Below are 18892 nucleotides of genomic sequence, written 5' to 3' on the forward strand. Positions count from 1 at the left end.
GACTAGTACATAGCTGCGTTCAATCTGACTTTGGTGCACTGGCGAATCGAGATTTGAAGCGATGTATATGGACGCGTATACCCAACGCCATGCATCCCACTAGCCGCTTCCGCCATTCGGTTGTATATGCATCTGTTCGTGGCCCCTCCTGCATCAACCACTGCGTGCAGAAGTCTGACAGGGCGCGTTCTTTGTCGAGAGGCGTGGACGATTCCGGAAGGCTGGAGAGAATCGCAGCTTTCCCTGCCTCGAAGCGCAAGTTACTCTAGATATCCCATCTCCTTAGCATTGAACTACTAGAATGTCAAACAGGCCACGCACATCCGTCCAGAACGTTTGGTGGAAAGCATCTAGCTGCTGTCGCTGGAGCTTGTATTGTAGCTCAAGGTCGTCTTCGTGGAGTACGGTGGCTGGAACGAATTCGAAGAGGGAGTAGGGATGGCGGATGTTTGTGTTGATTGTCGGAGGAAGAGAGGGCGCATCGTCGTAAACAACTGGCCGCAGGTTTGACAGCGGGTCGATAGGCCCAACGAGAAGGTGCCGTTTCGTGCTGGCCACTATACGGGGAACTCGTCGAACGAGCCCGGACGACGAACGGGTGAGCATGGACTTTGATCTAAATGGTTTGTGGCAAGCGCCGTGCGCGCTACCGCATATTTCCCAACAACTTCAAGCTTGCGACACTCGCTACTATTACAGGGTTATGATACTTTGTCGTGTAATGCACCGTACCGGTGCAACATTCTCTTTTGCGGCAACAGGTACTACTTGCTTATAGTAATTGACTGTAGTACACATATATAAAGACGCGACTTTACGACTTCATTTGCGACGATGGAAGCGAAGTACTACTACCAGAGGAGAGAACGTGTGCGACGCTGCCACACTACGTACCGCCACCCAGTGCAAGTGAGAGAGTAGTGTTGATTAGAGGCCAACCTAGCGGATATCCTTGACAACGTAGATTCTTCGTTATGCTGCAGTGAGCATTGCGTACCTCGCAGAAGCAGCGCGCCTCTTCCAAGCATGCGGTGCTCTTGCTGTCGTAGAGATCCTCCATTTCTTGGAGCCGCGAAACCCAGCCATTACAGACTTTAACTTGTCGACATAGAAGAGAGGGGCTAAGAACACAACTCGAAGCGCAAGAGAACGACTCTGACTCTGGCCGTCGATCATGAAGTCAAGGCAAGTGGCTTGTGAACAGGACGATAAGAGAAATATAAGTAAGAACCGCCTACTTAATGCGAAGAGTAATATACTTGATCGAGGTAGTACTAAGTCATAGCTGTAATAAACCATACAACAAAAGAAGAATCGATACAACTAGTAGCAGAAAAGTACAATAAGAGAAAGAGGAAAGATGCAAGCCAAACCAAGGCTATGTAATTTCTAGCACGGTCGTTTCTAAGACCCTAAAGAGGGTCGAGTCTTTCGAGTCTTCAGACCAACCAACAACTTCCCGCCAATTCATCCCATTGGCCTCCTTCTCTCCGGCACCAGCGAACAAGCCCAAATCGTCGTCTGAAAGGCCGCGGAAGATGAGGAACATCCGCGTAAATACGCAGGGCTCGGTTGTGACAGATATATCGATCGCTGCTGCGATTTTGCTGGGTCGTAAGAAGCGATATGCGATGTTCTTGTGTTGCGAGAAGGCAGCCATGTTATTACTATCGCGGCAAAGGCCGTCAGTTTCGGAGGTCAGTAGCTTAGGAAAGAACCTACTTGATGAACGTCGTGCGTGCATGGACGGACATTCCAAGTTGGTTGAGGACATTGGTGAGATGGGGAATGAAATCCCGGAAGGACATAGCAAAGCCATTTCGTGGGGCAATAAATTCATTAGGATCAATCATGCTTGGATCGGGTCTGCAAAGAAACTCAGTATCCGATAGTAATGACAGGGTAAAGGGTTCACTTACACAGCTTCGTAATACAGTGCAGTTGTGACAACTTCGCTTTCAAAATGCTCGAGGGCACCGCCAGGATGCACTCGAAGGAAGTACTTGACTTTGTTTTCGCCGACTGGCTCCGCCGGGGGCCATGTCGTGCCAATTTTCCACAGCGGCGAGAACGACAAGATGACGTCGCAGTATTGTATTTCGGGAGTCAGGACGCTCAGCTGGCACTTGGCTGCGGTGGGTTTTGCGGCGACGGCGAGTTTGGTCATTACTCTGGAGTCGAATAGGAAATCGGGGGAATATTCTTGTTGGTTGTTCAGACGTGTGCCGCTGAACTCCATCTTATGCGTGTCCCCGTCGTGGACTATATCCAATTTCCCCCAGAACATCCCATCAACGGTTGTTCCGTCCTCCATCCGAGACATGTCTAGCTCGTCCGAGTTTACAGAGACGTCGAGTGCTATATGCTGCCCAGGCGTTAGCTCCAGGTTGAATGTGGCGTCCATTTCCAGCACGGGAGGAGGACTGGGGCAGCAGTTAGTCACATTGCGTGGATGAACACTATCAACTTACGGAGGTGGGCTGAAATAAGAACATGAGTGTCAAATAATGATCAAAGGAAGGAAGTCGGCGTACGGTGGCTCATCAGGTGGAGGTGGTGCATCGCTAACAATTTCGACTCGAAGGCCTTGCACACCTGTTACGGCAATTTGGAACGAGTCATCGCTAGTGAGCTATAAATCTGTGAGATGCAACCCCTCAATTTGTGGTCCAGCGACGTACGTATATGTATGGCCCTGCTACCAAACGCTAAGTGTGGGTTTAGTAGTAGCCCATAAAGATGATCGTGGATGTGAACTCACAGCGGCATGGAGTGACGCATATTCTACTGGCACTCGCAGACTGAACATGGCGTCTGGAGGAGGGCGTGCCCATTCACGGGCCACTGCATCTAGTTCCTGCATTACAAGTTAAGTAATCTAACTTGAATCGCATATCAGTTGGACAGTGTAACTTACGGCGTATGAGTTGGGGAGCTGTTGCAAAAGGTAAGCAAAACCGAAGAAAGCTGTACGAGTCCACTCACCATCCGGATCGTCTCCATTTCCCCGTAGACGAGGGTGAGCAGGCGTTGGCGAGCTAGGGCCATCTGTGCTTGTCTGTCGCGTGTATCGTCCTTGTTTCCCTTTGGTCTGAGCTTGTTCCAAAACGACTGAGAGGGCAAGCTTGCGCTTGTGGAGCTAAGCAAGAACATTTTCCGGGTGAGCAGTGAGAATCAGTGGCGGCGTATATGGACGGGGAGGACATACGCTGGCGAAAGGAGCATTCTTGAGGGTAGATACAGGGGTATTATATATCAGAGGGTGAGGCTTGCGCTGATACGAGAGTCATAATATTAAGCTGCAACGAGGGAAAGATGAGGTGCCGTCCGAATCTGACAAGTACCACGCACAGAACACGAGGCTGAAACTCCGAGCGCTTTGGGACTATCACAGCAAAATCAATTGTCTGCGAACAGAAGCAGATGAGCCAGATATCACCTGCGATCCTGCCAGAACCTTCGATGTGCTGGGATGGCCGCAGGAGGAGAAGGGGGACTCGCTGCAGGCTGATCTCCCTTTGGCTTGATCGGCACGTGAACCTCAGTCCCGCCCAGTCCAGCGTTCTGCTCCGTTGCCTTTCCTCCGCCATCTACCTCCGACAATGTTCGCCGTCGCCCTCCGTCGCTCGCTGGCGAGATCAATCCCGGGCCACCGCCGCACCTTTGTCTCGTCCGTGCTCTTGTCAAAGACCTGGGAAAATGACACCGTCGCCGAGCTGAGGCAAGAGGCGAAAAAACGAGGCCTATCTACGTACGCAGCCTTCTCACTGAACCCGTGGCTGCTCTGAATGTCCTATGAAGTAGGGGAAACAAAGCCAGTCTCGTAATGCGTCTCCAGGAGCACGAGAGTGCCAACGTATCAAGCGAGCGGATGCCTCCACCGGCCACCCGAAGTGCCTCGACGAGTGCCAGTAGCTCACCAGTGGTAGAGCCAGAGGCACCCGGCAGACCGCAGCTACCCGAATCTGCAGAGGAGCCTTTCTTCAACGTCATTCTCCCAGATGCTGCACAGCCAGAGCCAGAGCCTCAAGTCCAAATAGTAGGCATCCTATCAACTCCCCAAAGTTCGCTCGATTAACCCATTACTCAATAGCCTTACGTCCCCGACTTGTGGCACTCATCTGAAATCACAGAGTCTGCCGCCGCTGAGGAGATAATTCCCGAACCTATCCTGCCAAAACTTGTCGTCGTTGCTGGCGAAGAAACCCATCCCGGCGGCGGTCCATCCCACAACCTCCTCGATGAGCACGCACTCGCGGCAGATGCTGAGACTTATGCGTCGGAAGATACTGCGCCATCGTCTTCAACCTCGTCTACCAAAGCCCCAGCTGAGCAAGGCTTCTGGGGAGATGTTGCCGAGGATATGGGGATACCGCTCAAAGAATTAAAAGGCTCAATCTCAAAACTCTTCTCTTAGATATTCGTCGTGTGCATTGTCTAGATTTGGTAGAATAGAATGGATGAATCTCGTTTCTGTCCATGTTGGGCACTAAAATTCAGTTAGGGGTCTATACTGTGACATGCTATCACGTGAATGTGACACTTCGTTCGAGTGACATACTCGGCGCGTACCACTTTTAACTTTACAGCTGCTGCCACCCTCATCTACAAAACCATATCAATTTTGGACCTATTTTAATTTCTATATATGCCTCCTTTATCTCAATAGTAAGGTCCCCTATAAGAGCGCGCTTGTCACGACTCATGAGACTGCTACAGTGAAATCGAGCGCGAAGCAAATATCGCAAGAAATCGCGCTCTCCTAGAGCAACTTGAGCTCACCCAAGCGGTTGCTTCTCTTCCGTCGAAGGCGCCCAAGGCGGAGCCCAAGGCCAAACCTGTTCAGCCTTCAAAACGAAGCAAGGCGAGCAAGGAGGCTGAGGCACCTCGACGACAATCTGCCCGCCTCCGGAGAGGGGCGGTGGATCCTAATGAAGCACCGTCACAGAAGAGGAAGCGAGAAGCGGAGGAGGAGGAGAGACTCGCAAAGGAAGCAGAAGAGCGTCTTGAAGCCGAGGAACGCGCTCGTGCGGCGAAGCGTCCGAGACACCATGATCTTGATATTCAGGCGTTGGTGGACGACTTGGGCGCGGAGGATATATCGACATTAACTGAATCTCTCCAGGCTATTACGAAGGAGGAATACCCTCGGAGGGCCGCCGATATTCATTCTTACGCAGACCTGGACGACGAACAGGAAGAGCGGGAAGTGGCTGAATTGAGGAGTAAACTACGGGGTCTCAAAGTCGTCGCTCGAGCAAAAGTGACGGAAGACCGCGTTTACAGCGCAGTGTATCACCCAGGTACTCTTTTCAATCATTCGGTGTTGGCGTGTCTCATCTCTTTCTATAGAACCTTCCAAGGACTTAATATTCTTTGGAGGTACGCCCCTATTAACCCGGGTCCGAGTTAATTTGGTTTACCCAGAATATCACAGACAAACATGGTCAACTTGGAATCTGGGATGCCAGAGCCGCGCCGGACGAGGTTGCAGACGAAGACGATGATGTAACGCCAACGAATAAAGAAAGCGGAAAGTACTGGCGATTGCAGCTTCATTGGCCCGCTACATCGAAGTCTTCCATATCATGTCTCAAGCTTAATCCGGTCAATTCTCATAGCGTAACTACAATCTAAATTCTCTCGTACTGTGGCCGATTCTGATACCCGTACAGCTCTACAGTACTTCGTATGATTGTACTATTCGTAATCTCTCTTTCGGCTCGGGCGCGTCTACAGAAGTATTTTCGACGACCGACAACACCTTAATTTCGAGCATCGATCTCACCCCGACAGGTGCAGATATGTGGATCTCTGATGCACTTGGAGGAGTCACTCACTTAGACTTACGTGAGGATAAGTCTAAGGCTCGATGGTATGGTCTTTCAGATCAGAAGATCGGTTCACTCAGCTTGAACCCAACGCAACCCAATTTCATGGTCACCGCTTCGAATAGTCGAGCCCTGAGGTTAGTTGACATCCGTCTTGGTGTTCTACGTGCGTGACGCGCCCCACAGGATTTGGGATCTTCGTATGCTCCGGAACATCTTTCGTAATCTTGATGATGAAGATGCACCTATAACACCTCCACCATCATCGCCCGGCGCCCCAGAAGACGGGAACTCTGTGGGCACAGACGAAACGTTGATTTTCGACTCGGCGACAGTGTCGGAATACACACAAACCAAACGAGGCGAAGGGTGTTTACGGGGAGAATGGAGACACGACAAGTCAGTGAGCTCGGCCTACTGGGACCCACGAGGTCGTTCTATTGTTAGCACAAGCTATGATGACACCCTACGACGTGAGTTATTTACTCACCTCGTGCGGACGTTATACTCAAAATTGTGTTGTAGTCTGGGATTTCAATCCGTCTTGCTTCGCAAAGAATTCGTCGTTCCCATCAGCACGCCCGTTCAGTCGCCTTCGGCATAATTGCCAAACAGTGCGTGTCTTCTAATGCTGCCAGTATCAAGAATTCATAGTTCTTTTGCTATTAGGGGCGGTGGCTGACGATTCTCCGTGCGCAATGGACACCTAACCCCGATGTCTACCCTCACTTCACAGTGCGACTACTTCATTCTTTGTTGTAAGCAACATATTAATCGCTCACTTCCTAGATCGGCAATATGGATCACTCCTTGGACATCTTCACATGCAAGGTGAATATGACTGCAACCGTATATTATTCGCGTCTGGACTGATTTCGGTGTGTCAGGGCGATTTGATTACCAGGCTGTCCGATCCCAAGAGGTGGGTTCTATTCATATTGCTAAATGTTTACCAATAATTAATGTTCCCCAGGATTACGGCTGTCCAAGCTGTTACTTGTTCGCATCCAAATGTCCTGGAACGAGCAGCCAGTGGCAATGGTAGCGGGCGCTGTGTGCTTTGGGCACCTGCTTAAGTTCTTCCTCATCATTTCATCATTTCAGTTATGGTGGCGCCCTCGCCGCAATTTCGCAACGCTGATTTACCTCAATGTTTCACCCACTTATTCACTGTATATGGATTGCAGTACCCCTGGGATCGTGCCAATGCGGAGAGTAGGTATTGGTGTTATCGCTATTCCAAGGGTTTACCTAGCTACCTGCATTTGATGTACCCACGGGAAGGATCAGTCGTGACAAATCTGCGAGCTTCGAAGGAGGCTGTCGCGACCGCAGTTCCCCTATAGGCATAGCTATGTACAACCGAGAGAATATCTTTTGTCGGAATTTCAGCACTCTGTGAGCTCTGTACTCATGACCCATGGCACGATCCCCAGGAGGCCATGTGGTTTTTGGGAGTTTATCGGACTCTGTACAAAGTTGACAGGAAAGGGAGTTTCTTTCTGAGAAGGGTATGTTGTCGGCAAACTATTTCCCTGATGAGTTCGGGGATTGCCGAAATTGGGACCTGTTGCCCTTGAATGATCAGGATTTTGAATTAGCTCTCAGCCAAAACAACCATGGCCCCGTCGCCGTCCTCGACGACGACCTCGGTCCAAGTCGGTGAGTTTTTTCGCGCAGGTCGTTTGCGAGAACGCGCTGCTAAGGTCTTTGCTAGCCCTTCGTATCCGCCCTCCTACTTCCCAAGACCTCGTCTCCATCCCCGCCAGGTTCCAGAAAACCGTGATCCACGCCCTTTCGCCCACGACCGTCGCAGTCGAGTCTACAGGTGTATCACAATCAGGAGGCAACACGCCAACATCGACGGCGTCCGGCTCTTCCGCCGCGAAAGACAAGAAGCAACTGTTTACATTTGACCAAGTCCACCCACCCAGCGCAACGCAACATGGGCTTTTCACATCAACTGCTGAACCACTCCTGGCCCGTTTCCTGGAGGGCTTTAATTGTACCATTCTGGCGTACGGTCAAACAAGCAGCGGCAAGACCTTTACGATGACTGGCATAGACTTGGATGCTGACCCTTCTGACCCCAATAATGGGATGGGTATCATCCCTCGAGCGGTCTCTACCATTTTCTCCAAAGCAAGACAGCTGAAAGAAGAGCGGGGCGACACCTGGAACTTCAGCATCAAGGGCTCGTTCATCGAAATATACAACGAGGACTTGATCGACCTTCTCAGTATGGATGAAGCTGGTGGCCGAAGAGAGGTTCAGATACGCGAAGACAAAGATGGCCACATTATCTGGGGTGGTCTTAGAGAGGTCAATGTCAAAACTTCTAATGAAGTCATGTCGTGCGTATCACATTTAGAGTCTTCTGCACTTCCTGATGTTCTTACGGCTGTGTCCTTTCCTAGGCTGATTCGCAAGGGCACATCCATTCGTAGAACTAATGAAACAGACATGAACGCCCAATCTTCGCGTTCGCATGCGATATTCTCCCTCACTTTCATTCAGAAGAAATTCGTTGGCAGTGGGCACCCTCCTCGTTCCAGCTCACCCCTTCCCCCTGGCCGTTCACCTTCTCGACTAGCGCGTCCTGGTTCGATGTACAGTAACACTTCGATGGCTGGTAACAGAGCTTCTTCCCCAACACCTGGACGCCCAGGGACTCCAAGCTTTGCTTCAGCGATGGGACGGGGAGGTCTACGACCTTCCAGCGCTCTCGGCCACATAACCGAGCGTCCGAAGCCTGGAGGAGATGATGAAAGCGGCGAATGGATCACAATAACTTCCAAATTCCATTTCGTTGACTTGGCTGGTTCCGAGCGTGTGAGTGCGCTCAATGCTCGCAGCTTCAAAAACTTACCTTGATATTTCGTAACAGTTGAAGCGCACGATGGCGGCTGGAGAAAGGATCAAGGAAGGCATATCTATCAACAGCGGTCTTCTCGCCTTGGGGAATGTTATTTCTGCCTTAGGCGATCCATCCAGAGCGAAGTCACACACTGCAACCCACGTCCCCTACCGAGATTCAAAGCTCACTCGCTTGCTCCAAGATTCTTTGGGTGGCAACGCGCATACCCTCATGATCGCCTGCGTTAGCCCTGCCGAATGGAATACCGCTGAAACAGTCAATACGCTGAAGTATGCGAACCGTGCTCGTAATATCAAGAACCGGGCAGTAGTCAATGAGAAAGAGGATGGTTGGGACGATGTCGAGTGGCTGCAGGGGACGGTTCTGAGGTTGAGAAAGGAAGTGAAGGTGCTCAAGGATGGAGGCGTGCCTGACGTTCGAGCAATAGAGCCGCCGGCACTTGAAGGAGCAGGAAAGAAGGTACTTGCGCAGATGAGCGACCTCCAAAGTAACTACGAGGACCTGCGCGAGAAATTCGTAGAGAGGACGGAAGAACTCACTCGTCTTCGTCGCGAGCTAGGCGAGCGGCATCGCACTTCAAGTGCAGGATCTGTAGGGGGCACTGCTAAGTACGAAGAAATTGTGGGGCCGGTTATTGAGGAGTACGAGAAGACCATTGCTGCTATGGAGGCCGAACTTAATCTGAACCGGGCGGCTTTGCGACACACGAACGAAATGGTGGAAGAGAAGGAGGATGAGCTCGCCACCATCACAGAACGACACGCCGCCACCGAGCTGTACGTCGAAGAGCTTCGGACCAGAGTTGCCAAATTGACTGAAAGGGAAGCATCCACGGAGGTGAGTGCATTGTTTACCCACCTAGCTATCCTATGGGTCTAAATAAGCCTTCCAGGCATACGTCCATGATTTAGAAGAGAAGATGAAGTTATACGACGAGACTTCTATCAGCTCTAGTGAATCAATGACGGACTTGAAGAGGGAGATTAATCGGTTTAAAGATACAGAATCTCACTCCGCGAAGTATATTTCGGACCTAGAGGCTCGATTGGCACGTTCGGACGAGTCTATATTGGACTTGCAAAAGGTCATAGAGAGGTTGGAGAGCGAATGCGAGAGACGTCGAGACGAAGTGGAAAACCTACAATCTCGTCTGGAGTCCCTTCGACAGGATGGAGAGAGCTGGAGGGCTGATTTAGAGGAAAGAGAGCAGCGAGTAAAGGAGCTCGAGGGGCGAATGGAGGAGTGGGAGCGGAGGCGACAGGAAGCTGGTGAGACCCGTGCTCGGTTGGGTGCTGTTGTCGGTGAGGTAGCGTTGGCACGACGAAGCCTCGAGCTGGATCTCGCAGGCGTGAATGGGGCGTCGTCGTCGTCTGTCGGTTCAACTCCGGTACATACCAACGGGCATACGTCTCCTATTCCGGAGGAGCCGGCCACGCCTACACGGACTGAGCAGTCATTGGAGGGTCAATTATCATCCTTGCAACAAACCCATACTGCTACTCTCGCCGACTTAGCCTCTGTCACCTCGAAATATCGTGACGCTCTTCGTGAAATATCCGACCTTGCAGCTCAGATACAAGAAGCGAAGCTAAGTAGCTCTGCGATTACCGACTCTCCGAGGTCCGAAACCCCCGTCGATCCTCCCCGCCGCAGACGACTTACTGGTGGACGAAACCGAGAGGCTAGCGACCCTCAAATCCAACCCGCTCTTCCTGGGAAACGGCCTTTTTTCAGGCAGGCGGCCTCAGCGGAGTCACTCCACTCGAGGTCGCTCTCGCAATCGCTCTCACTCTCGCAGGAATTATCATCGGCGCGCTCTCGCAAAGCCTCCTTCTCCACAAGTAGCTCGCATTCACCGTCAAATTCACATTCCAATAGTGCACCCTTCGCAAGTCCCCGACCGAATCTCTCAATTTCTCTTCCAGCATCCAATGAGCGCTCAGTGGCAAGCCTAGAGTCGGAAATAATGAGGTTGCAAGACGTACTGAAAGAGCGCGAGGCCGAGATTGCTGCATTAGAGATTTCTTTGCGAGAGAAGCCCAAGGTCCCGTCAGGGTCACCCACATCCATAGACGACATCGACACTCCTCCGTCCACGCCTCCGAACGATGTTCTTCCAAATGGTGACCAGAGCCTTGCTTCTTATCTTACCCCGAAAACTATGGGGCAGTTCGAGAATATCCGTCGAAGCATGGAACTCAACGGTCGCGACCATCTGTTCGAAAACGGCTCCGAGGTAGCGAGTAATGTATCCGAAATGGACGAATCTTTGGATCGATTGAATGAGCTCATGCTGTACGTACATTCCAACTTTTCCTTTGCTAATGTTACTCAATCGTTTTATCCAGGTCGATGGCACAGAAAGAGGCATATCACAAGGAAGTTGTTGACACCTTGAACGACCAATTAGGCCAGGTCAAAAGGCAGCTTGATGACCTCACAACACTGTCCCGAGATCAGGTAATTGCATGGCATCATTTTCCCTCTTTAAGGCCGCAATGCTGAAAGTCATCTGTTGTTGCAGGCGCTAAACATGTCAACGGAGATTCAGGCTCTGCAAGCGAAACACTCTCATGACTTGGAACTGCTTGAAGAGGTTCGAAAGCACGAAGCGGAACTCGTCACCAACCTCAAAGAAGCAGAAGCAACTCATCTTCAGGCCGTCGAGGACATGCGGCTTGCCCATGAAGATGCCCTCAACGCTAGAGGTATAGAGGTTGATACCCTTATAACGAGCATGAAGGAAGAGCATGATTCCGCGTTGGAAAAGCTTCGTGCCGAGCTATCTGAAGCTTCTACGGAGATCGAGAAGCTGCGGCACCACCATGATCAGGCACTCGCAAAGGCCCACGCTGAACACGCTGAGGAGCTACAGCGACAGGGTAAGGAGGCTGAAGACATCCTTGACGCCGCGCAGAAAGCACATGAGGCCGCCGTGGCCAAGCTTGCTCGGGACCATGAGGAATCTCTAAAGCAGAAAGAAGCCGAAGCTACTGCTGTACTCCAAACTACCGAAGAGGAGTACTACAACGCCCTTACGAAGCTTCGATGTGATCACGCTACCGCTCTGGAGAAGCAAGCTACGGACGCCGCCGCCACTCTTGAGCGACTACGTGAAGAGCATGCTGGCGAGCTGCGAATCACCGAGATCACGAAGCAAGGTTCAATTGCTGCTTCCGAATCATCACGTACACTAGCCCTACAGGAGTTACAGGACGAGCACGCTGCCGCTATCGCACGGAAGGAAGCATCACATGCTGATGCGGTTGAACAGCTCAAAGCAGAACACCTTCGCGCTCTCACGACCAAGGACGAAGACTTCACTCTGCAATTGGATCGGTTACGCGCTGAACATGAGAGTACCACATCACGGCTCAAGGAGGAGTGGAGAGTTGAGACCCAGAAGCTGAAAAATGCACTCGCGGACAGCGAGGAACAAGTCCAAGCTGCAGCGTCAACCTCGACTAAAGTCCGTTCGGAGATGGAAGCCAAGATTCAATCGTTGCAGGAACAGCAGGCTCTCATTCTGAAAGAAGTCGAGCAAGGCCATGAAGAGGATGTAGCTGCTTTGAAGCGCACTCATGACGCCGCCCTCTTGTCCGTAGAAGCAAAGGCCCAGCAAGATCTTGTTGACCTTCTGAAATCTCATACAGAAGAGAAGGTTCAACTACAAGCAGAGCACCAACAAGCTCTTGCGGACCTTAACGCAGAAATGGTAGCTCTCCGGGAACAGCACCATGAAGCGTTGGCCTTGGCTAGGTCGCATAGCGAAGGTGTACTTGAAGAAGAGCGCCAGCGTCTACAAACCACCCTCGCTGATCTTGAACGTCAGCATGCCGAGGAGCGGGATATTCTTCGCAAGGACCATGATCTCCTTGCACAAGAATTGGAGAGTCACAAAGTCGCCGCCGACGAATTTACGCTCATACAGGAGAGCATGCGCGATAGTCACGATCAAGCACTTGCTGAGAAGAGCGCTTCGCTTCAGCAAGTCCAGAATGAACTGTCCAATGTGAGCACCGAACGGGATCAGCTCCAAGCCGAGCTTGCTCGATTGCGAAGTGAGCTAGACAAGACGCACTCCGAGCAGTCCAAACTCGTCCAAGAGGCATCGAAGCGACAATCATTGGTTGACGAATTGGAGAAGCATCGGTCAGAGCTTGCTGAAAGTCAGGAACTCGCTCAACGCCTCAGAGATGAGAAGGACAATCTTCTGGCAGAAAAACAACGGCAAGACAGTGTTATCCGCGATCTGCAAGCACAAGTCGCTCGTAGCTCCTCACCACCCAATGGAAGGCCGTTAACTGGGTACAACAGAGGCACTGGACTCCCCACGATGAAACTCCCCCCGCCGACCCCACCTCCCTCGGTTCCACCACCACCCGCTCCCCGCTCCCTCCACCTCAACGGCGATCACAATTCCAGCATCAGCTCCCAATCTTCATCCGTCACGATGTCTAATTCCTCCAAAGAATCTCAGATGGATTCTCCAACTACCTCCGTTGGCGGTTCGATCAATGGCATGGTCACTCCTGTCCCTGACGCCAAGTTCACGATACGGCTGGAGCAACAGGCGAAGCAGATAGAAGAGCAGGAAGCAATGATCAAGACTCTGAACAAGCAGCTGACGCATTGCGAAAGTGACCTCCAGACTCACATGGATCTCGTTAGTACGTTGGAAACTTCACTAGGAGATTCTGAAAAGAATCGTACGTTGCGCCTTGTATATTTCCTATTTCTAGTACTTACCATTTTCCCTTTTAGTTCGTAAAGCTCGTATGCATGCCACAGAGCTTGCTCGTGAGCGCGATACGCTGAACGTTAAGATCGAAGGGCTGCGCTCTGAATTAACCGAAGCGAGACGCGAAGTTGCCACTGTTCGCAAGTCGATACAGGAAGAGAAACTGTCTCTTGAGCAACGATTGGACGAGGAGCGCAAGGCGAAGGAGCGCGTGCGCGCTCAGCTGGACACTCGGATGGAAGAACTACAACGAAAGAAGTCCAAGTTCGCTTGCCTATAGCCTCATCCCCTCCCTCCTTGGCTCCCGAGGGTATAGAAATCGCCCTCCATTCCTTTTTACATGCTTTCTGTTCATTAGCTCTGCAGGCCCTATGGATTGGCCCGCACATCATCACATGCACACTCTCGTTTTTGCTCTGTATCTCTGCACGGTGTTGCAGACGGATCGCACGGAATTAAGACCTGCTCGGTATACCCTCCCACCTCCCGTGTCTACCGGTAGTCCCCCTCATCTCTATACCTTTTCGTATATGTTAGCAGTATCCTCGTATTTTTGGCTATATATGTTGCACCTATTATCATGACCCCTCCTGTAATCAGGTACTAGAGCAGGTCACCTGCGCCGTGGGGAGTGTGCAATCAGAAGTTAAGAGGTACTCTCCGCAATCAGTCCCCTCCCACGTAGTCCACTTAGAACGCTCCACGATGGTGAAGATTCCAGTGGTAAGCCTCCCTGAGGCCTGGAGCTGGAGACGGCTTCCGCGCAGGCTTCAAGCATGTTGAAGGTTCGCTTCGCCAGGTAATTCGCATCCCACATGCTTTCCAACTCAGTAGCGGGTGCATCCCACGACTCGCTGGAGCTTGGGCTTTGCGGTATCAAACACTCCAAGAACCACCTAAACGTTATTATTCGAGCACTCCAGTGAGAATGGCAGACAATGAGCCCAAGAAGGCGTACAGGACGCTCCCCTCGCTTTCGATGCAAGATAAGGTAGGTACCCCTGTCATTCTATCTCCGTAGCATGCCTCCTGATCTTATGCATTAGGTTTGTGTAGTTACTGGAGCCGCTCGAGGCTTGGGGTATGAATTCTGCAACGCCTTCCTTCAGTCGTGAGCACACCGGGCTTCTGCTGTGCCTTAGATTCCCTGGGGTGTTGAAATCGCGTCATTAGGGGATGCACATCTCTTGCCGTTTTGGATCTGAAGCACGACGAAGCTCGCGAAGTCGCCGATGTACTCGCGAAACAGAATGCTTGTAAGTGGACAAGGCGATCCACCGTACATCATATCGAAGCTAATTGCGTGTGTATACCTCAGTGGACGGGGGCGCGAAGATCGATGCCATTGGTATTGCCTGCGACGTCTCCTCTGAGGAGTCGGTCCAGGCAGCGTTTGCCGCTATCAAGGAGAGATTCGGCCGCTTGGACGCCGTTGTCGCATCTGCTGGCATAGTCGAGAACTACTCTGCTTTAGAGCAAGTCGCCCGATCCATTTTCTCGGTTGATGTATTTATCTGACTGGAGGCAAATAGGTACCCCGCTGATCGAATACGCAAGCTCATGGACGTCAATGTGCATGGCGCCTTCTTTACAGCCCGCGAGGCTGCGAAGATCATGATCCCTCAAGGTTCAGGATCCATCGTCCTGATATCCAGCATGAGTGCCAATGTCCGTACATCAGGACGACAACCTCTATTCATCACTGATGAGTTTGTTGTAGATCGTGAACATTCCTCAACAGCAGACGCCATATAACTTCTCAAAGGCTGGTACGACTTCCCGTTGCTTGGGTGTAATACTCTCTTGACTGGACTCCTTTGCAGCGGTCAAGCATATGGCGTCGAGTCTAGCAATAGAATGGGCCAAGACTGGCGTCCGAGTCAATGCCCTGAGGTGCCTACTATTGTGTCATTCTCTGAAGGGCGACTTATTGAACCTATAATCAGCCCCGGATACATGCTTACCAAACTGACCAGGACAATTCTTGCGAACGATTCGCAGCTTAAGGTCTGCCTCTTATAATTATTCAGTTAACAATGTGCTGGTACATAACAACCTGAACAGGAAACCTGGGAGAATTTGACGCCCGTTGGTCGGGTAAGCTTGCTTTTTCTCGCTATCATGTTCAATATTGAATGATTTTCCAACAGATGGGTGATCCCGAGGATTTGGCGGTATGTCTGGTGATGATTTGTAGTGTTGCCACTAACACTGACATTCTGCGCAGGGAGCCATCGTGTATCTGTGCAGCGACGCTAGTAAATTTATGACTGGAGCTGAACTTCGAGTAGACGGAGGCTATTGTGCTATATAAAGGATTCTTGTATATGTTGCCCCTGTTTACTGGGACAGGAGGCAAGGAGGGGTTAAATAACGTCACTTGTGGCCGAATAACGTTATATTGGTCCTCATGTCTGCACCACAACCATCAGGCTCGTCGTCGTCGCCGGCAGCGACGACAAGCTCTTCAAGCGCACCGTCGACGTTCGAGTTCACGAAACGGAAACGATGGGCGGACTTGCTCATCAACGAGCTTGCTGACGCTATCATTCTTGTTTTGTCATCATCCTGTACGATCCTGTTCTCTGGTGCCGCTGTGACTGAAATTCTCGGCTGGCGAGATGTGGACTTGGTGGACAAGGACTTCATGGACCTGGTCGCATGCGAGTCGTCTCTCAAGGGTTGGTGCAGATGTAGCTGATCAGCGTTATCACTGCTACAGACAACGACCAAACGAACTTCCAGAATAGCTTCCACGAGTCGTTGAGGACGAGCGAAGACTTGTTGTCCTATACACATCTGAAGTGCAAGACCTCGCATTCGGCAACGGTACCTCGGGAGATCCTCTTCGAAATCAAGGGATATCCGCATTATGTGGGGGATGAACAGACGTGCCGATGCTTCTTTGCGACAGCGAAGCCGTATCCAAGTCGAAATGCAGCAATGTAAGTGAATGTGACTGATGCATGAACTTCAGGGATCTGACTTCCATACTCTGTAGGCTAAACACATTCTTGGATTTGAAGACGGAGAATGAACGGCTGCAACAAAGGTTGGCCCACCTGCGTGCTACTGTGCCGGTTGCTACCAATGTCGACATCGGTGCAACAAATGCAATGTTATACTCCAATCCATTAATTCATCCAACGCGATCATTGTCTTCCATTCCGTCACTTCTACCCTCCTACAATCAGCCTTCAGGGCCCGGGTACTATGTCCCTCCAAACATGGGCCAGAATAGTTTTGGGGCCCTGGTGCCCACTGTATAGTTGTTTCTCATTCACGTTTACCATTTTGTGACGTGAACCTTTTACAGGATGGCGGCGAGGACGACTCGGAAGATGCTCTCCGTAAGAAACGGGTAAATTCTGCCTCGTCATGTCGACGACCATTCATTACTGATTGTTTCTCAATTCAGCTGAAGAAGAGCCATACCTCGGAGCAGTATGTGTGTATCACATGCGGACGAACTGATTCTCCCGAATGGCGAAAGGTCGGTGGGCAAGCCTTGGCTTGGTATGACTGATATTCTGATCATCATCGGTTGTGTTTCAAGGGCCCTCAAGGTCCCAAAACTCTCTGCAATGCTTGTGGACTTCGCTGGGCAAAGCAGATTCGCAGAACCGACGAATCAAATAACGACGCCGCTGCCAGTGCTGCACCTGAGAGGTCCTGACTATACCCAACTTGCCTATCTACCATACAGTAGTTGGATATGTTACCTGTACCATAGCGCATTTCTTGACGAGTTCAAGTTGGGCTTTACATTACCAGGAGGTCGGACTGGGCTTGGCGCCCATCCACATCTCATCAATTGACGACCACCATCTCGCCATCTACGATAGTCGACTGCTAGTCCTATCGCGAATCATAAACTCACTCAAATTCAATAGTCAAAGAGAATATGCCGCCTTCGGTGTTTGATCTATCGCAGGTACCCATCACCGCGCACTCGTTCAACGCAACTCGAGATCGTCAGTGCTGGCGTACATGACCGTGTTACAGCTAGATAACGTAGATTCTAGAACTCGCCGTCAGCTTGAACTCCAACGACGCTGTGGTCTACGCGCGTACAGGCAACGAATGGACGGCGACCGAGACGCTTGCTGAGGTACATCCATCTCTTCACAGGCTGCCTACCTGTACTTGATGCCGATTACAGCACGACAAAATTATCACCTCCATTGATTGGGCCCCGAATTCGAATCGCATCGTAACTGCATCCCAAGATCGCAATGCGTACGTCTGGCAGCAAGCTCCCGATGCATTGACGGGGGCGTTGGTGTGGAAGCCTACGCTTGTTGTGCTGCGGATCAATCGTGCTGCGACCCATGTGAGATGGAGCCCTAAGGAGGACAAGTTCGCTGTAGCCAGTGGCGCGCGGTACGTCTACTACCTACTCTACTAGGAATCGGGTCTAAATCCACCGATGCTGTATATAGCGCCATCGCGATTTGCTCTTTCGACACCGAGAACAACTGGTGGGTTTCGAAGCATCTGAAGAAGCCGATCAGGTCGACTGTGCTTTCCGTGGACTGGCACCCCAACAATGTCTTGCTCGCTGCTGGGAGTGCTGATATGAAGGCAAGGGTCTTCTCCGCGTATATCAAGGAAGTCGACGAAAGGTTGGTGTCATGTCTCTTACACTATGAATGCAGTTTCACCATTGTTCTCATCTCCAGGCCTGCTCCGACTGTTTGGGGTTCCAAACTGCCATTCAATACAGTCTGCGGCGAGTACACCAGCCCGAACGGTGGCTGGGTTCACGCGGTGGGGTTTTCCCCTTCTGGAGACGTCCTCGCATTTGCCAGTCAGTGGATTTGCTTCCTTTCATGTGCATACGCGAAGGCTGACGCCATTGTTCTCCCTCAATCATGCTTGAATTCGCGTACCTCTCTGCGTTTCAGATCACGATAGTTCCATCAGCGTCGTCTACCCCGGGGGACCTATCATCCATCACATCAGGATATCCACGCTGCCACTCGTTACTCTCACATGGACCGCAGAGGATACCATCATTGCTGCTGGACACGACTGTCAGCCACTAGCATTCTCTGGCAATGAAGGCGGCTGGCAGCTTATCGGCACCCTTGATGATTCGAAGTCCTCTTCCGCTGCTAAATCTGGATTCAACAGCCCCGTTGGGCGGTTGAACAGTTCTGCTTTCAATACGTTCCGTGATGCGGATACTCGTGGGCAGATGAGCCCCGGTGGTACGGGTGGATCGCAAGATACGAAGGTGTTGACGGTTCATCAGAACACGATCACGAGTGTTAGGGCATACGAGTGGCAAGGCGATAGAGTCGCGAAGGTCAGCACGACGGGTGTCGATGGAAATTTGGTGATCTGGGACTCGGACGAAGTTTCTGCGTTGACCACTAGTGCAGGAAATGGACTCGCAGGACGTCTTGGAGGCATGCACATCCGATGAAGCGTTTCTTT

At 51.4% G+C, this 18892-nt stretch overlaps 8 protein-coding genes across 8 annotated transcripts; 6 read left to right on the forward strand and 2 right to left on the reverse strand.

Moving 5' to 3' along the window:
* Window positions 1-19: 19 nt before the first annotated feature.
* PC9H_000888 (uncharacterized protein) lies at window positions 20-606 on the reverse strand (the record flags this gene model as incomplete). Its single annotated transcript, XM_036770541.1, has 2 exons — window positions 20-265; window positions 322-606. The coding sequence occupies 2 exons, from the start codon at window positions 604-606 to the stop codon at window positions 20-22; spliced, it is 531 nt and encodes a 176-aa protein (XP_036636386.1).
* A 772-nt stretch (window positions 607-1378) lies between these two features.
* PC9H_000889 (uncharacterized protein) lies at window positions 1379-3225 on the reverse strand (the record flags this gene model as incomplete). Its single annotated transcript, XM_036770542.1, has 9 exons — window positions 1379-1667; window positions 1723-1866; window positions 1920-2423; window positions 2535-2632; window positions 2682-2708; window positions 2762-2857; window positions 2918-2935; window positions 2986-3139; window positions 3209-3225. The coding sequence occupies 9 exons, from the start codon at window positions 3223-3225 to the stop codon at window positions 1379-1381; spliced, it is 1347 nt and encodes a 448-aa protein (XP_036636387.1).
* A 377-nt stretch (window positions 3226-3602) lies between these two features.
* Window positions 3603-4417, forward strand: PC9H_000890 (uncharacterized protein; the record flags this gene model as incomplete). Its single annotated transcript, XM_036770543.1, has 3 exons — window positions 3603-3751; window positions 3805-4039; window positions 4094-4417. 3 exons carry the CDS (start codon window positions 3603-3605, stop codon window positions 4415-4417), a joined length of 708 nt encoding a protein of 235 aa, XP_036636388.1.
* Window positions 4418-4648: 231 nt separating this feature from the next.
* Window positions 4649-6907, forward strand: PC9H_000891 (uncharacterized protein; the record flags this gene model as incomplete). The annotated part of the gene is made up of 11 exons (XM_036770544.1): window positions 4649-4668; window positions 4720-5303; window positions 5353-5382; window positions 5438-5622; window positions 5676-5988; window positions 6071-6304; window positions 6357-6445; window positions 6501-6566; window positions 6621-6662; window positions 6719-6753; window positions 6805-6907. The coding sequence occupies 11 exons, from the start codon at window positions 4649-4651 to the stop codon at window positions 6905-6907; spliced, it is 1701 nt and encodes a 566-aa protein (XP_036636389.1).
* Window positions 6908-7450: 543 nt separating this feature from the next.
* On the forward strand, window positions 7451-13730 carry PC9H_000892 (uncharacterized protein; the record flags this gene model as incomplete). Its single annotated transcript, XM_036770545.1, has 8 exons — window positions 7451-7493; window positions 7549-8185; window positions 8249-8663; window positions 8719-9546; window positions 9602-11004; window positions 11058-11169; window positions 11234-13418; window positions 13474-13730. The coding sequence occupies 8 exons, from the start codon at window positions 7451-7453 to the stop codon at window positions 13728-13730; spliced, it is 5880 nt and encodes a 1959-aa protein (XP_036636390.1).
* Window positions 13731-14378: 648 nt separating this feature from the next.
* Window positions 14379-15764, forward strand: PC9H_000893 (uncharacterized protein; the record flags this gene model as incomplete). Its single annotated transcript, XM_036770546.1, has 11 exons — window positions 14379-14441; window positions 14497-14561; window positions 14624-14706; window positions 14769-14929; window positions 14975-15118; window positions 15171-15219; window positions 15274-15343; window positions 15397-15457; window positions 15515-15547; window positions 15601-15624; window positions 15678-15764. 11 exons carry the CDS (start codon window positions 14379-14381, stop codon window positions 15762-15764), a joined length of 840 nt encoding a protein of 279 aa, XP_036636391.1.
* Window positions 15765-15860: 96 nt separating this feature from the next.
* WC2 (blue light receptor) lies at window positions 15861-17126 on the forward strand (the record flags this gene model as incomplete). Its single annotated transcript, XM_036770547.1, has 6 exons — window positions 15861-16131; window positions 16173-16395; window positions 16452-16713; window positions 16767-16811; window positions 16869-16943; window positions 17007-17126. 6 exons carry the CDS (start codon window positions 15861-15863, stop codon window positions 17124-17126), a joined length of 996 nt encoding a protein of 331 aa, XP_036636392.1.
* Window positions 17127-17354: 228 nt separating this feature from the next.
* Window positions 17355-18881, forward strand: PC9H_000895 (uncharacterized protein; the record flags this gene model as incomplete). The annotated part of the gene is made up of 6 exons (XM_036770548.1): window positions 17355-17424; window positions 17476-17561; window positions 17613-17833; window positions 17893-18075; window positions 18133-18260; window positions 18358-18881. The coding sequence occupies 6 exons, from the start codon at window positions 17355-17357 to the stop codon at window positions 18879-18881; spliced, it is 1212 nt and encodes a 403-aa protein (XP_036636393.1).
* Window positions 18882-18892: the final 11 nt, after the last annotated feature.

This window comes from Pleurotus ostreatus (genome assembly GCF_014466165.1).
Source record: "Pleurotus ostreatus strain PC9 chromosome Unknown scaffold_1, whole genome shotgun sequence".
Taxonomy (NCBI): Eukaryota; Fungi; Basidiomycota; class Agaricomycetes; order Agaricales; family Pleurotaceae; genus Pleurotus; species Pleurotus ostreatus.